Here is a 17,370-nt window from a genome sequence, read left to right as displayed (position 1 = left end):
TGGTAACGGGAATGATTTTACGTGTGATAATTCAATTATATATTAATGGTAATGAAAATTTGTAGAATTGTAGGGTAAAAGAGATAAACTGGTAACACTACCATGCATGAGAATAGACCTTGACTAATTTCTTTCTCTCATATAATATCAGTTCAGTTCAGTTCAATTCAATTCAGTTCAGCTCCAATCAGTTTAGTTCATTTCAGCTCACTTCAGCAAATTAGCCGAGACCCTAAATTATGTAAAGAAAGGAGTATACAAATTTATTCTTATTGCAACCATTATTACACTCATCTAACGGAATGTCAAAGATATGCTATACTTTATATCAACAAATACGAATTACTGGTATTAATTAGAGCTAGCATGGGTAGGAGACCAAGAATAACCGTCTTTGGCCCCAATATAGGTCCCCAAAATGTCCCACAATTAGTTGCTTAATTTTAATTTGATTTGGTTAGATCCTTAATAAGTGCATTTGGTTTTTTCTTATATTCTCTCACATTTAAGACTTTATAAATATCATGCATGAAGATAAGAACCCTTTGTGCATAACCACGAGTTCATTGTGAGTAATTACTTGTGTAACTTGTAGTTTATGATAACTTAAAAATAATAATTGAGGACAAAGACCTTAATAAATGCAGTCTTAGGTGGCCTAAATCAACGAGCTGAGCTATGCCTACACGGTGCAATTTCGCCAACGAAAGACCTTAATTACTGTCTTAATCACAAGTTAAGACAGATCAAGCGTCCATTTGTCTATAGTTGTAGACACTAGCTAGGTATTTTCACTCTTGAAAGTTTGATATAGATTTGAGGTTTGAAAACGGCTGTATACTATCTCTACATAGTCCTTTATATATGTGTATAATTAATTTAAGCCTAAACAACGTGTTATGTAACTTAAGTTACTAAAAAAATTGTTAAATTTGATTCTGATAAGGTACCACAACAAAATATAATGGTAGCAACTACGTCATATTTCTTGGATATATGTAAGAAGTTTAGGAATACTATTAATTTTTCTCATGAGATAGAGTCACAAAAAGTCCATGTGTACACTTGTCTATCCTCGCGGTTAGAGGAGCTAGTAAACCATACTTTGGTCTTTAATGTGGAGGAAACTTTGCTAAAATCTTCTTCATGGTTCCCTTTCTTCATGTTGGTGGCATTTGAAGGCGGTGGTCTTTTACGTGCTTTTTTATTGCTCATTTTGTACCCTTTAATTTGCTTGGTAGACGAAGAATGGAAGCTAAACATAATGGTTTTCGTGTGTTTTGTTGGGGTTAAAAGGAGTGCCCTAAAATCAGTAGGAAGAACAGTCTTGCCAAAATTCTTCTTGGAAGATGTGGGATATCAAGGGTTCGAGTTGCTCACGAGGTTTCGAAAAAGGGTGGGAGTAACTAATTTTCCTAGGGTTATGGTTGAGGCGTTCTTGCAAGAATATTTGGGAATTAATACAATAGTTGGAAGGGAGATTAAGGTATATAGAGGGTACTATTTAGGTTTGATGGAAAGAAAAAAGGATGAAATTAAGGAAATTACAAGTCTAGTTTGCAAGGGGGAAAACGTTATTGTTATTTCAGGGTGTGAGAAAACATTAAAAGATCAACAACTCATTACAAATTGCAAGGTATGTTATGTTACGCATATGCTTAACATTTTGCCCCACCATCAGTACTTGATCTTTACTCATTTATAGTTAGGTTCATAAGTTCAATATTTAAGTTGTTTAGATAAAATACATGTAAAGAAATAAGGATGCCAGATGAGATCGAAGCAATGAATGTGATATTAGGCCATGTTCAGTTCAGCGAAATGATCGAATAAGTACATGCATGCCAGGACAAATATACCAGACCTAGTTTTTTACCAGCGTTCGTTTGTTGCTAAATTACATAAATACAAATGTTTGAAAACAAATATCAAGTTTGGAAAGTACACAAAATACGAATCTAATAATAACTATAACGTAGTGTACAAATAAGGTCAAATTTTGATCAAACCAAAAACAGTACAAATCAGAGGTGGATATTTTGCCTAGCACATCTAGACTAGCTAGTATTAAAAGCCTTCAAGGTATATATCATAAATATTTATGCATATATAGGTAGAGGAGTTATCCTCTTTATTATCCAAAAATGAAAAATTCCAATTCATTGAGGAACTTTAAGTTTAGTTCGGTTACACTGTACTTTCAATTAATTGAAATGTCGAAGGTACAAATTAAAAGACTTCTACTGGGCTACTCACTCGTATTAATTAGTTAGAATTATAATTGGATTATGATCTAACTTAAAGTTCTATTTTATTCACCTAATTGTTGCTTGAATGAAATTATATTTACTAGTTATACTATTTTATAATTCATGAAATATGAAATTTATAATAGAACCTAAAGTAATTTACGAATTACCTGTATGATGTAGTTTAATTTGATGAAGTATGTAGGAGTATTGGTACACCTAATTGAGATGTTGACAAATGATGACTATATATTTTTCTACTCTTAAATGTTTGATTAGCTACTCAAACTCTCTTTCTAATGTTACATTTTTATGCTAGGGTTTCTACTTGGTGAGAAAAGTTGATAAGGAAAATTGGAATTATCTTCCAAGGGACAAATACCCTAAACCCTTGATATTCCACGATGGAAGGTTAGCATTTTTTCCAACCCCTATGGCTTCATTGACCATGCTCATATGGCTACCCTTCGGCGTGATCCTATGCATAACAAGAATCATAACCTCAATTTTCTTACCTTTCAAAATCTCCCTTCCAATACTAGCCTTCCTTGGAACAAGTGGTTTAACGTCAAAAAATTGTTCCAATTCACAAACAATATTAAATAGCTCAACCAACCAAAATAGAAATTCCAAGGGCAAAATTTACGTGTGTAACCACAAAACGTTACTTGATCCTATCTACATATCATACGCTTGTAAAGTCCCTCTAACTGCGCTAGCCTATAGCATTAGCAAATTAAGCCAAGTTCTCACCCCAATAAAAACCGTTATCCTAACAAGGGACAAGGAGAAAGACGCGAAAGTCATGCAAAAAATGTTAAGCAAAGGCAGTGTTGTGGTTTGCCCTGAAGGAACTACGTGTAGAGAGCGTTACTTGCTAAGGTTTAGTCCCTTATTCGCGGAGATGACTGATGACATTGTTCCGGTGGCCTTAGAGGTTAAAGTTAACATGTTTTATGGTACAACGGCGAGTGGAATCAAAGCATTAGATCCAATATTTTTCCTTTTGAATCCATATCCTTATTACTATGTTAACATACTTGAAAATGTACCTAAATCTCATACTTGTGGAAGTGGTGGTTGGTCCAATATTGATGTTGCTAATTATGTGCAAGCTGAAATTGCTAAGTCATTAGGATATACATGCACATTATTAACTAGGAAAGACAAGTATATGATGTTGGCTGGTAACACTGGTGATTGAAGATATTATTTTGAATGTTGTAATATATTGGAATACTGATTAATTGTAATTAGATTCGAATATGAATAATGTTGCAATATATTAGAATACTGATGAATAATTGTAATTAAATTTTCTTGTGAACAAATAATGTAATTCCTCTGTTTATTGATGTATTTACATTCACTACTACTTGCTCAATTATTAAGGAAAGAGATCGACATGAAGTCTATTTTTAAAGACGGCATAGTGAGAAAAAAACAAAATTGTCAAGTACGAGTGAAAATTACTTATAGATATTATAAAATTGTTCGTATAACAAGTAAGAAAAAGACATATGGAGAGAACATTTATGTTCGGAAACTTTGAAGGTAAGGAAAAATGTGTCGTACAGGATTGAAATTTCTCATAGGTCATCCCGACCCAAGTTTACAAGCGACACTCCTTGGGAAGTTGGGAGTGTGTGTGCAGTTTGGAGGGCAAGGGAATATCCTTGCCCGACCCTCAAGTTGCCTACAGTGGGGGATTGAAATCACAATATTCACAACCACATAGTTATGCTAATATCTTTAATTACCGCTAAATCAGTTACTACTTGGTTTCAAAACCTTTTTTTTTTTTTTTATCGAAACATGGTTAGAAAACTTATACAGAGTACATGTATTTGTCAACAGTACTCAATGTATTGTGTACATATAAAGTAGTTAGTAGTTATACTTGTAAGTAATAATTGTATGATAATTTGTGAGTTGTACATTCAAGAGAGTGGGTCGTATTGTATTTATACTAGGTCCATGAAAATACAATACTATTCATACTTGGAAAAAGCATGAAATAATTATAGCCTCTTAATATAGCCGGTTCACGTAGCCTTCGAGCACTTTATCTTATGTCCAACAATAAAGGGTTTATACACTAACCTGTATACATGGGGTAACTTCTTGAAGTAGAAGTCCATGTCTATACACTCTATAAATATCATGTAGGTCCATGCGCCAAATTTTCTTGGTCACTCGTTCATTCATCTCTTAAATCAATTTTGTTTCACATATTAATTAAGGTCAATTATTTCCTAGCTAATAAAAAGACTGATTTAAATGAGTATATATATTTATGAAATAAATACCATACTACGTATATATCATGTTCAATCATTTATACGTACTGATGGTTAAATTCAATGATAAATTGACGATGCTTACTATCTCCCTACATATCGTTATTATTAGGCATTTATGCAAGTTTAAATTAATGTGGCGTCATGTCATAATATTGATCAATATTTTTCATCATCATAAAGAAATATAACAATAGTTAGTACAAGTATCATTTATCAATATTTGAACTAGTGACCTTGTATGCATTACAATTATATTTTACCACATCTCTAATGACAGCAACTAACACCCAACTTATATTATTATTTTATTTTATTTTTTTTGTCACAAAATACATTGAGTTTTAAGTTCAATGTAACTACAGTGTATCCGTGCTAGCACACGATATGATATATATGTATGTAAAATGTATATTTAAAGAAAAACAATAGGAGATGTGGAAGTTGTAAAAAAAAAATGGAGAAGTGGAAGTTATTTAATTGAAGGTTAAAGAACAACAAAAAAAAACATGAGATTTGAGAATTGGGTTTGTGGTTAAATGACTCTACAATTATATACGGAGTAAAAGATTAAATGATAAAGAACTTCTTATAATTGAATGAAGAACTAAAAATCCAGCTTTTGACATCTAAAACATTCTAAATTTCATGTTATTAAATGTTGGATAATGAATTTTGGCCTAGTATTTTATATATATACAAATATAATTTAAATGATACCGTAGCATTTATAAATACATTGATATATTTTCAAACAAACCTAACTAAAATACTATTTCACTGTATTATTGTAGAAGTATATCAGAATAAAATGACCCTATATACGTATTGTCTGGCCAGTAGTAAGTAGTTTTTTTATTTATACTCATCTTCATGTACTGTATATTGGACTATTGGTCATATACGTAACGTATTAATCAGATCGCTCTCATTGTCTGATCTTTATTTATTTTTTGGACCACCTTTAACTTGAGTGACACATATGGTCGATATGGATGAATGAATTATGAATGATTGACTGAGTATACTAATTAATACAAATGCATGATCTATATATCTTCTCTATTACATTAACTAATCCCACACTAATTGAATATTTTGCAGAGGAATACGTTGAGAGGGGGGTGGGGGGGGTGGGGGGGTTGATAGGTCATGAGCAGGTTGGATAGAGGGAGTATTCTAACTATATATCTACGTAGTTTATAAAAAGAGGAATTTGCTAATTAAAAGATAGAGAAGGTTACATAATCTTTGTTATGTCACAATCTAACTAACTAGCTACCTATCTAATAGAAGAAATTTTCATTATGAAAGGAGAGTATCATATATATATATATATATATATATATATATATATATATATATATATATATATATATATATATATATATATATATATATATATATATATATATATATATATATATATATATATATATAAAACAAGTTTAGCTTCTCGTATTGTGTTTAATCGATAATAATGATATTTCATTGTAGCATTTTCAAATAAGGAAGTGATAGACACACGTAGTCTTAGTGTTATTATCGCGAAACTAAAAAATAAATTGATAAATTTATATATAACAAGTAGTGAAGCTTCTCATATCGTGTTTAATCGATAATAATGATATTTCATTCTAGCATTTTCAAATAAGAAAGTGATAGACACACGTAGTCTTAGTGTTATTATCGCGAAACTAAAAAAAAAATTTGATAAATTTATATATAACAAGTAGTGAAGCTTCTCATATCGTGTTTAATCGATAATAATGATATTTTATTCTAGCATTTTCAAATAAGAAAGTGATAGACGCACGTACGTAGTCTTAGTGTTATTATCGCGAAACTGAAAAAATAAATTTGATAAATTTATATAATAAGTTAAGCTTCTCATATCGCATTTAATCGATAATAATGTATCTCATTCTAGCATTTTCAAATTAAAAACTGATGGACGCACGTAGTCTTAGTGTTATTATCGCGAAACTAAAAAAATAAATTTATAACATATAAGATAGTAGATAACATATTAATATGTATGTGGTTCTATACGTCTATGTACGTTCCTTAACTTTGCTACTAGATTTTGTATAAAATATTGAAGGTATACATTATGCTATTATTTGTAAATTAAATGATATACATATAGCCCTAATTAATGGGCGACAAAGTAAAAATACAAATAATAAACATATACATACTTCAATTCGTATTAAACATTAATTAATAACAACAATGGAAATTAATAATAACATGCCTTTTGATCATACGACATGCATTTATGATGTGTTTTATTCACCTTGTTTTCACTTATTATCTAAACCTAATAACTAAACTTATTTGAAATTGTTTTCGTCTAATTTGAACATCACTTAGCTTATTAACCCTTATCAAAGCATGTTAAATTGAAATGAGTATGAAAAAAAGGCGAACACAACGGAGCCTTAATGTTTATATGCATTGCTAATTAATGTGTATCATAAACGTAGATTATATATTTATATGACACCGACCACACTGTAAGTTTTTATGGATTATTTTGTGAATTACCTACGATATAATTAAAGACCTAATAGCTCACCAAACAACTAACTTTAAGAACCATTAATCAACATTAATTTCTCACCAAAAAAGAGTTATATTAGCTAGTTATACATAATTTGGTGATCGAGAAAAACTTTCTAATTCTATAAATCGGTCCCTCCTTCCTAGTTGTAGCTATGTAAATCAAAGAGGAGAGAGACTTGTCCATTCAAGCTTGTGAATTTTATTTTTCAAATCTTGTAAGATTGTGTTTTAGCTTCGCTTCATTATTTGATAAATTTCGAACTAGTACACTAATTAAATACATGAAAACATAAGTTAGGTCGACTTATTGAAAGGGTCCACTTTACAAGTCTAAATGAGGTACCATTTCAAAATCATATGATAATAGGAAGAGTAGTTCCTTAGCCTTATAAAGTGTTTTAACTCTATTTTTTTTCCTCATTGTGGAATACTTACATACGTTATTTAGTAGGACCGTAGGATATACTTCAAAACCTTTCAAGTGAAGAATTTCTTGTATGCTCATTGTAATCGGGAATTTATATTATTGATATACTCGTATATTTCAAAAAATACATGCAATTAAATTTCATGTATAATTTTCAAATATATGCTTATACTCTATTGAAATATAAGAAAATCAAATTATAAACTGTTTGACTATATGTTATGGCGTGTTTTATATACTAGTATTTATGATTTTCACTTAGGACATTTTGTGAAAAACTACCTTATAAAACACTTTTTTTTTGCGAGAAACTACCTATTAAAGAAAATGTTGTAAGAAACTACCTTATAAAAGGATAAATGTTGTAAGAGACTACCCTTGGTCGAAAAGTCACCTTTGACATTTATTTTCTGACGTTGATCGTGTCACGTGTCAATTAAGAAAAAAGAAGCGAATGGGTGAATTAAAAGTCACGTGATTGGCACATGATGTGGTCAACGCCGGAAAATGAAAGTCAACGGTAACTTTCCGACCAATGATAGTCTCTTACAACATTTACGCTTTATAAGGTAGTTTCTTACAACATTTTTTTATTAGGTAGTTTCTCGCAAAAAAGTGTTTTATAAAGTAGTTTGTCACAAAATGTCCTTTCACTTATCTTATCTTACTTGAACTTATTAAACTTTACTCGGTAGGACCAAAACAAATGTATAATGTCTAAGAACGCCTCAAGCCCTCCTCCTTAAACTTTTTGGACCGACATCTTATTTGAAGTATATAATTTTCTAGAATTTTCTATTGTAATAAAGTTGTTTAAATATAAACCATATATTTTTAATCAAATTTTACTAGTCGTTACATCTCTATTTATTACTCTGTATGTACCTATATATAAAGATGGGACGGGTTTAAGGATTTCTATGACACCATATCTAGCAAGCTAGTACAGTTTAGTAAGCACAACACCACACAAATTACCTGAACCACTGACACACAAAATGCAACAAAATTATCACAAGTTCACTTCTTTAACCAAAGTAGAGGAAGATGATGAAATGTTTCAAAAAAACACATTAGTTTTTAGTATAGAAGACATTTTATTAAAATCATCTTCCATGTTTCCTTACTTCATGTTGGTGGCTTTCGAAGGCGGAGGGCCTATAAGAGCCCTAATCTTGCTTCTCATGTACCCGTTCTTGTGCATCCTAGACGAAGATTTGAGGTTCGAAATCATGGTTTTTATTTGCTTTTTTGGCATCAAGAAAGAGAGATTTAAGATAGGAAAAACTGTTTTGCCAAAATTTTTCTTGGAAAATGTTGGTTGTGAAAGCCTTGAAGTGGTGATGAAGTTTGGTAGGAAGGTGGGAGTGACTATATTGCCCAAGGTAATGGTTGAGGGATTTTTAATGGATTTTTTGGGTGTTGAAGATATTATTGGGCGAGAAATTGGAGTGATTAGTGGATATTACACAGGTTTGTTGGATAAATCGGAGATTGGGAAAAATAAGCAACAGAAAATCTTTTCACATATGATGTCCGAAGAAAGCCAATATGTTGGGATTTGTGGCTTCACCAAATCTTACAAAATTCGCCCTTTCAACATTTTAAAGGTAAATGCTTTTAACAAATATTTTGTAAAATTGTTCAAGATTTGGGAACTAATCTTCAACACTAAAAATAAGGATAAATAACATGCATTTTATATGAATACTTAACTCTTATAAATTGGATGAATGAAAATAGGGCTCTCTTATTCATAAACAAGAATAAGAGGATGCTAATATATATGAATACTTCATACATATGCATGCATGCAGAGTAATAGAGGTGTTTTTTCTGATAAGTAAAAGTGCATGTTATGTTAAAATTCATCATTAACCTCTCCAAATAGTTTTAAGCATATAGTTTTAAGCATATATAATCAATATATAATTCATGGTCGCAAAAAAAAAAATAATAATAATAATTCATGGTCGCAAGTTTTAAATTATAAGTTTCCATGTCTCCATATAAGAATTAAGAAGTATATATCTCTTGATTAATACATTTTATTTTGCCGCTTTTGCCAAATCATAACTTCAAACAATTATAAACTTTGATGTTTGGAAAGTAAATAATGTTGGTGTATTAAACAAGACCCCACTCAACAATGGCGGATCTAGAAAAAATACTTAATTGGGTCAAAATGCAATTGATAAATTTAAATGGGGACATTTCATAAAAATATAAGTAATTTTAAATTATTGGGGAAAAAAATTAATTTTATAGGATTTATTTTTCATGTTCAAGTGGGGTCAAGAGACCCCACTTAATCAGAATGCATCCGCTACTACCACTCAAATATGTTTTTTCTTAAAAATAAATTGCAAAATGAAGTCAAAGTAACTTAAGTAAGTAGTGGTGAAAGTCAAAATGGGTAAACTAAAATGCGACGAAGTATGTAGTAGTTAAAAATTGAATTGCTTGTGAGTTGTCTTGATAAATGAAAGGTCATAAACTAACTAGTTAATGTAGTTGATAATTAAGTTAGTAGTTGATTGATAAGTGGTTACAATACATTGATGAAGCCCTTATTAGCCCCCCACATAAGCTTATGCAAGTTTTTAAACATTAGATTAAAATCTAAATACAATGGTAATTAATTAATTATTTTTTTATATGTGCAGGATATCTATTTGGTAAGCAAGGATGATAAGAAGAGTTGGAATAATCTTCCAATAGAAAAATACCCCAAACCATTGATATTTCATGATGGTAGACTAGCATTTTTACCCACACCATTAGACACCCTTACTATGTTTATGTGGCTACCATTTGGGATTATCCTTAGTATCACAAGAGTACTTGTAGCTGTTTTGCTACCTCACGAAGTATGCTCACCAATCGCGGCCTTTCTTGGACTACGCTATCCTTATACTCCTTCAAAAGACAACCCTAAGTATACTAATAAACCCGAAAATTCAAAAGGAATGATCTATGTATGCAATCACAAAACATTACTCGATGCAGTCTATGTCTCACACATATGTCGAATGAATCTTTTCACACTTACCTATAGCATAAGCAAATTGTCCAAATTTCTATGTCCGATTGATACAATTGAGCTAACAAGGGATAGGGAGAAAGATGCCGCGATTATGTACAAGGTGTTAAGCCAAGGGAGGAACGTTATTTTGTGTCCCGAAGGGACTACGTGTAGGGAGCCTTATTTGCTAAGGTTTAGTCCCTTGTTTGCAGAGTTAAGTGATGATATTAATCCTATTGCCCTACAAGTAGACGTTAGTATGTTCTATGGAACAACTGCGAGTGGGATTAAAGCCTTTGATCCGTTCTTCTTTATGATGAACCCGTGGCCTTCATATCACGTGAAATTCCTTGACAAATTACCTAAGGAATGGACTTGTGGGAGTGGTGGAAGAACCAGATTTGAAGTTGCTAATTATGTTCAAGATATGATTGGTAAAGCATTAAGTTATACGTGTACTGGCTTAACAAGGAAAGATAAGTACTTGGTTTTGGCTGGTAACAATGGGCTTTATCATTAAGTGGGGACAAAACAAGTGCAAGCCAAAAAAAAAAAGAAAAAAAAAACATTGATTGCATAAAGTTGTGACAAGAATAAAAGTGGTGCCAATTGGCCTAATTTTGTGATGTTGTATTTATTGTGTCATTAAAACCTAAAGCACCTACTTTTAAAAGAAAATTTGTAAAAACTTTTTTTTTTTTAAATATAAAGCGTCTATCTACCAAATTATGTACTCCGTATATTTATGCAAAAACATGTGTAATATGGAAACTTGTTCATGTAATTAAGTACTTGTATATTTTTTGGTGAAATAAATTTATATTGAGTGCAATGTTCATGGTAGGAAGCAAACTCTTAATTATATCAATGTACTACTATTTGCATCAAAAAATTAATGTACTACTATTAAAAGGCAAAGGTATACTCCTAAGTCCTAGTTTAAGGAAGGAGTGAGTAATTATTGTCAAAATGTCAATGTAATAATCTACTTATTTACTCTTAAATTATTTCTCTATTGGTTTTTCCTATTTCTCATCATTCTTTAATTGTAAATCATTTCTATCATAGTTAAACTTTTGTACTACTCATAAAAACCGTCCGTCCTTATTGATTTGTATGTGAAGAAAATCATAGCTAAGAAATAGATCGAAATAATAATAATCATTAAATTTGTTTGAATAATATAGAATTTGATCAAAATATCAACTTCTTAGAATTTGTACTTGTGAATAATTCAATTATAATTATTAAGTCTAGACAAGTGTTAAAGTCAAAGTATTACAACTTTAAAACACAAACAAACGATAATGTTAGTTTTGTTTTAACTATATGGTCTTGTATATATGTCTAGACCAGTGTGAAGTAGCAATGGCAAAGAAGTTGAATTGAAGAAGTGAAGCCACTTCTTTTGTACATGTTTTTCAAATTTTTAGTTAAGTTCATAATTACTCATTCTTAAAGAACAAAGATTAAGACATAAATCATCATGAAGTCAACATAATTTATGAAACAAGGAAAATAATCACCCTCAACTTATACAAAAAAACTATCATATATAGTGACAATAAAAACGTTATGCATTATTGAACTCTTCAAGTCTTCATGCCTTATCATTTTATCTCTTTCTACATATTCCTTTCAACACCTTGGGTCCTTATTGACTTTGTTATTGTAAATCACGATATTGACAATTAATATTTCTAGTTATACGTATTTCAAAAACATGAACCAAGACTACAATCAACATTTAACTGATCAATTGCATTTATTTTTGTACATTATTGTTTACTTTGGTCCGTGTATACATGTGGTACCGGTAACAATAATAGATTAATAGGATTATATTGTAGACTTTGTAGTAAAGATAACCGAAGTACTTCGTAAATATTAACATATTGTCATATTAAAACAAGTAATTGTAAAAATTGAATCATCCTTTGCTATGTTAGCTTAAAAATCAAAACAAGCTAATATTTTGATTAATTAATGAGATGTCAACTTTTATAAGTATTATCTTTAAGTAGGTTAAACGACATGTTTTTTTTTTTACCCAAAAAATGGAGCAAGTAAAAATGACAAGTTGAAGCTTTAAACACAAGGAAAAAAAAACAGAGTCAAAACGACGTCGTATTAGAAGTTTCACGCTCATCGTCATCAACATGTGAGAAAAGGGCAAAACCCCAATTAAAGTTGTTCAATTTCTAAGTACGCAAAATTGCAGTGACCTTAAAATTCTGGGCTTCAGCTTTAGTTGCGAAGAAGAAGAAGCGAAATGATTTCAATATGGCGGCAAATCTCTAGAACTTTCACTTCTCCATCACCCGCATCAATTCCAGCTTTCGTTCCTCCATCTTTAAGATTCTTCTCCACTTCGTCTCCATATATAGGTACAAAATTAAAAAATTTAATTTCTGTTTTTTTTTTTATCCTTCTCTTAATTTGTTGGTTTTTGGTTGAATCTTGTGATGAATTTACAATTTGGATTAATTAGAGAAATACCCAGATTTTACTTTTTAAAAATTGTTTTTTACGGGTTTTGGGGTTTAGGGTATAGGGTTTTTGAGCTTGATTTTTCCATTGTTGATTTTCAATTTTTTTGGGTTAAAATATTGATCTGTAATGTTTTTGATGTTGAAGTCTGAAAAAGGCACAATTTTCATTTTAGTTGTGTTTTCTTTAGTTGCCCTGATTATGTTATTTATTTTGCTAAGATCAGAGAAGAATGAGAAATAATTTTCCTTTGTCTTTGTTGTGAGATTAAATTTTCTATTTCAGATTATAATTTGTGGACTTTGCTTCATTATTTATGGAAATGCAGTTGGATTTTGTGCAGAACCCATTAGATGATTAGAGATGTTTCTTTATTAGTTTGGTTTTAACTTTTAAATGAGGGCTTGATGTGATGTTTGACATGGCAGTGAAGGTCGGAATACCGGAGTTTTTGAATGGGATAGGGAAAGGAGTAGAGGCTCATGTGGGGAAGCTTGAGTCTGAGTTTGGGGACCTTCAGAAGTTGCTTGTGGTTCGCACTCTTAAGCTCAAGAAGCTCGAAATTCCATGTAAACATGTAAGTATTTCTCTTGATACCTTTGTTGCTGAGAAATTGTGCAATTTGAATTACATTTGATGCATTGTTTACCGATTTTGTGCTTTGGTTATGTATTATCTCTCAGCTTCCTTGCTGGTTCATTGTCTTGATTTCTTCAATCATTGGTACCAATGGTGTTTATAATTTCAGATTTGCAGTACTGCTGTGTGCTATAATGGTTTTAATGGTAGATTTATTTAAGATTCTATTAAAACTGGAACCAATTTAAAAATGTTTATACTCTGGAGTTTGTAATGGACTATGTTTCACATGCACAAGTTAATTAGATGAGGATGATCTCTTAGAGGCTGAGTTTCTGTATGTAGCTCTAACTTGTAGCTATTTAAAGCTCCAGCATTGTATATGTACGAAGTAGAAAATTTTAGTTCCATATCTATGGTGTTTAAAGTGCAAAATTAAGTTACAAGTGCAAAATTTTAGTATACATGGACACATCCATTGATGTGCTGAATGTTGGTATTCAAGTTTACTATTTGCTGTGACAGGCAGTAGACACTCATGTGGAAAGCACTCTTCTAGGAAATTTGAACACCGTAGAAAATAGAAACAGAGAAGAAAAGGGTGTGTGTTGTATAAAAAAAAAGCCAAAAGCATTGTTTGCGATGTATCATGTACATATCAAATTTTACCAAATAAATTTTTTAGCTATGTAAAAGATTGGTTACCTTACAACAAATCAGAAATCTAGACATTTTAATGACCCGTTTTATGTACTCGTAACTGGATTTACAGTTTTTACTCTAGGCTTTGTTTATATTGTAGGCTTTTTAGCTATGAATAGAACAACTCTTGTAAATGGAATATTGAGATTAAATTGCGGAAAGCGGGAAGGAAATCTGAATGGGGCACTTCTGTTCTTTGAAATCTTAATTATCCTTTACATATGGTTTCGGTTGTTTTGATCTTTATAAAGTTATTTCATACTCCGTATCTCTAAAGACACTTAAAATGTTGGCTGTTGTTTCCTTGTCAACACTTATCTGGGTTTCTGAACAATAGTAGTCAATGCTGATTGTGGGGCTGGGAGGTGCTGGAATGGGTATCTTAGGAGTGGCTGTTTCTTCTTTGGGGTGCCTTTTGGGGTTAATCAATGCATTAAATTGCAATGATATCTATGCAAGAATGGTTCTGTTCACGTGCCTAAAATTTTGCTTATATGGTTCTATTTAGGGTCAGGATGCTGTAATGGTCCAATTAGTTATAAGATTATTTCTATCACGCTAATTAGCTAAACTGTTTGATCTTGATGGACAATCTTCTATACAAGAGTTTGGTTTATTATTGTAGTACAACTTTTATTCTCTCTGCAGCACTAATTATCACGTTACACTAATACACTAGTAGCAGAAAAAACCTGCTGTAATATAATAATACCTGTGCCCTTTAGATCTTCCCACCCTCTCTGCAGAAGTGCAGAGTCTCCACCTTCAAATTAGTTCCGGTTGTTTTAGGAAATCTGAAATTGTTAAAACTGAAGTATTTTCTAAATACATGACAATAGTTTCCAGATTGAAGGAGTAACTTTATATTACCATGAATTTTTAACACAATAGATTGATAAAATTTTCATTTTGCTTGTCAGAGGAAGCTGATACTGAAGTATGCCCACAAATACAGAGTAGGACTTTGGAGGCCACGATCTGACATGGTGAAAGTTTAGGTCCTCTCTAATTAGCAGTGTTCCTAATTGATGCTGAAAGATTCAAGGTTGCTTTTCACCTGTCTGAATCAAAATTGTACCTTGTTGTCGACGAGAATTGGCACTTGGGATGATTGACATTAATCTCGACCTTGTTCCGAATTATTTGGATTGGGTTTATTGCTTTCAATAGGAAATTTTGATGATTGATGGTTATCCGTGTTTGTGAAATAACGTTTTTGCTGATCTTATTTTGTTTTTCCTTTGTTTTTTTAAACATTCCCTACCATTGTGGTGAATTATATTCCGTACTATGTTTATCGGAATAAGTATTACCAAAATATTAGTTCTAGCTGTTTTTCTTCTTCTTCTGCAGTTTAGGTGAACTTCTGCTTCTTTTTGTTTTTTTCCTTTTACTTGAAAAGGAAAATCATTAATAATAAGTCATACAACATTCACAATGATCTTTATTAAGTTTGGTAAATCTCAAAATTTGGAGTATCAGCCCAAAATTTATGATTTCGTATTACTTTGTAATTTTGTATAATGTGCAATGTGTTTGCATCTGATTTCATATTTCTTCATATAATTATGTAGATTTAAAAAATTGATTGAAAATCATGCATCCTCCTTATAACAACATACCGAGAGTGGAAAAAAATCCTTGTAAAAGGAGGAAGCATTCTACTCTCTTGTCACAACAAAGTATCTATTTCAATATGAAAATCAAGTACTTTTTAAAATTTTTTTTTGGGTCAAAAGTTAAAAAACATCTTGTATGAAGCAGAAGGTTATTACAAAGCTAAAAAATAAAAATAAAATAAAATACTACGTACAAGTTAAACAAACAAAGACCTAATAGAACCCTTTTTTATTTCAGATTTAAGACTTTATTCACTCAATCTAACAAAATATAATAGAAAATTAGTAAAAATAATTTCAGTTCAGCAAAATAATTTCAATTCAATAAAATTAATTTAAGTTCAGCAAATATAAGGTGAAATGAATGCCTTAGGGCCTGTTCACATTTACTGAACCGAGCTGAGCTGAACTAATTGGAGCTGAACTGAACTGATTGGAGCTGAAATGAACTGAACTGAAATGAATATTTTATGAGAGAGGGAAATTTAGAGCTAAACTGAACTGAACTGATTAGGGCTGAACTAAACTGAACTGATTGGAGCTTAACTGAACAGAACTGAAATTAAGTAAATGTAAACAGGCCCTTAGGGCCTATTCTCTTCATATTATTTTCAATTCAGTTCAGTACTTAATTTCCTTCTCTCATAAAATAATCAATCCAGTTCAATTCGGCTCAACTCCAATAAGTTCAGTTCTGTTTAATTTAGTTCAGTTCAGCTCAATTTAGTCAATCAAAACAGGTCCTTACTAGAGGTGATAAAAAAATCAGGTCGGGCCGGGCCTTAACACAATTTCTCATGCCCAAAACCGTAAAAATGTATCAGGCTTGTTGGGCCAAAACGGGCTTTTCGGGCTTTTTAGGCCGGGTTCGGGCTTTTAAACTAAAATGCGTTTTATGCTAGTCCAAACCCGCCCTATTTTCAAGTTGGATCGGGCCGAGCTAGCGGGCCGGGCCAATATTAATCACCTCTAGTCCTTAGACTGGTTAAGACAATTTCCGTAGGTTAAATTAAGATAAGTTTTTAGTCAAGTTAAGATACGTCTATATAAGTACATACGAGTATAAGTTTTTGCATAGACTCACAAAGGAGAAGATGAGGCTTAGACCTCGAGCTTTTGCCGTCTTCTTTCATGGCGGCAACTCTTCTTCTTTCTTGTCTTCTCTCCCTTCCCCTTTCTTTCACTCCCGTCTTTACTCTCTTGTCCCCTATTCTATTTTTGTTCCTCATTATCATCGTCATTTGGATTACACTTTGTTTGGATCGAAGGGAAAAGAGGGAATAGGGGTAGTTTGAGATCGGAAAACCCTAATTCTATTTGTCGATTCTGCTAATCAACAATGCAAATTAGGGTTTTCTGATATCAAACTTCCCCTTTCCCTCTTCAATCAATTGACCTCTCCAATTCTTAT

General features: G+C 31.5%; 3 protein-coding genes across 3 annotated transcripts; all 3 read left to right on the top strand.

The window, feature by feature from the left end:
• The first annotated feature begins 834 nt into the window (after window positions 1-834).
• LOC110701190 (probable glycerol-3-phosphate acyltransferase 3) lies at window positions 835-3,608 on the top strand. Its single transcript, XM_021878790.1, has 2 exons — window positions 835-1,636; window positions 2,569-3,608. Exons 1-2 carry the CDS (start codon window positions 965-967, stop codon window positions 3,451-3,453), a joined length of 1,557 nt encoding a protein of 518 aa, XP_021734482.1. The 5' UTR covers window positions 835-964; the 3' UTR covers window positions 3,454-3,608.
• Window positions 3,609-8,444: 4,836 nt separating this feature from the next.
• Window positions 8,445-11,401, top strand: LOC110701189 (probable glycerol-3-phosphate acyltransferase 2). Its single transcript, XM_021878789.1, has 2 exons — window positions 8,445-9,154; window positions 10,211-11,401. Exons 1-2 carry the CDS (start codon window positions 8,543-8,545, stop codon window positions 11,087-11,089), a joined length of 1,491 nt encoding a protein of 496 aa, XP_021734481.1. The 5' UTR covers window positions 8,445-8,542; the 3' UTR covers window positions 11,090-11,401.
• A 1,325-nt stretch (window positions 11,402-12,726) lies between these two features.
• LOC110701188 lies at window positions 12,727-15,781 on the top strand. Its single transcript, XM_021878788.1, has 3 exons — window positions 12,727-12,956; window positions 13,488-13,636; window positions 15,261-15,781. Exons 1-3 carry the CDS (start codon window positions 12,842-12,844, stop codon window positions 15,336-15,338), a joined length of 342 nt encoding a protein of 113 aa, XP_021734480.1. The 5' UTR covers window positions 12,727-12,841; the 3' UTR covers window positions 15,339-15,781.
• Window positions 15,782-17,370: the final 1,589 nt, after the last annotated feature.

This window comes from Chenopodium quinoa, unplaced genomic scaffold (assembly GCF_001683475.1).
Source record: "Chenopodium quinoa cultivar QQ74 unplaced genomic scaffold, ASM168347v1, whole genome shotgun sequence".
In the NCBI taxonomy this organism is placed as follows: domain Eukaryota; kingdom Viridiplantae; phylum Streptophyta; class Magnoliopsida; order Caryophyllales; family Amaranthaceae; genus Chenopodium; species Chenopodium quinoa.
This window is presented reverse-complemented; position numbering and strand designations above follow the sequence as displayed.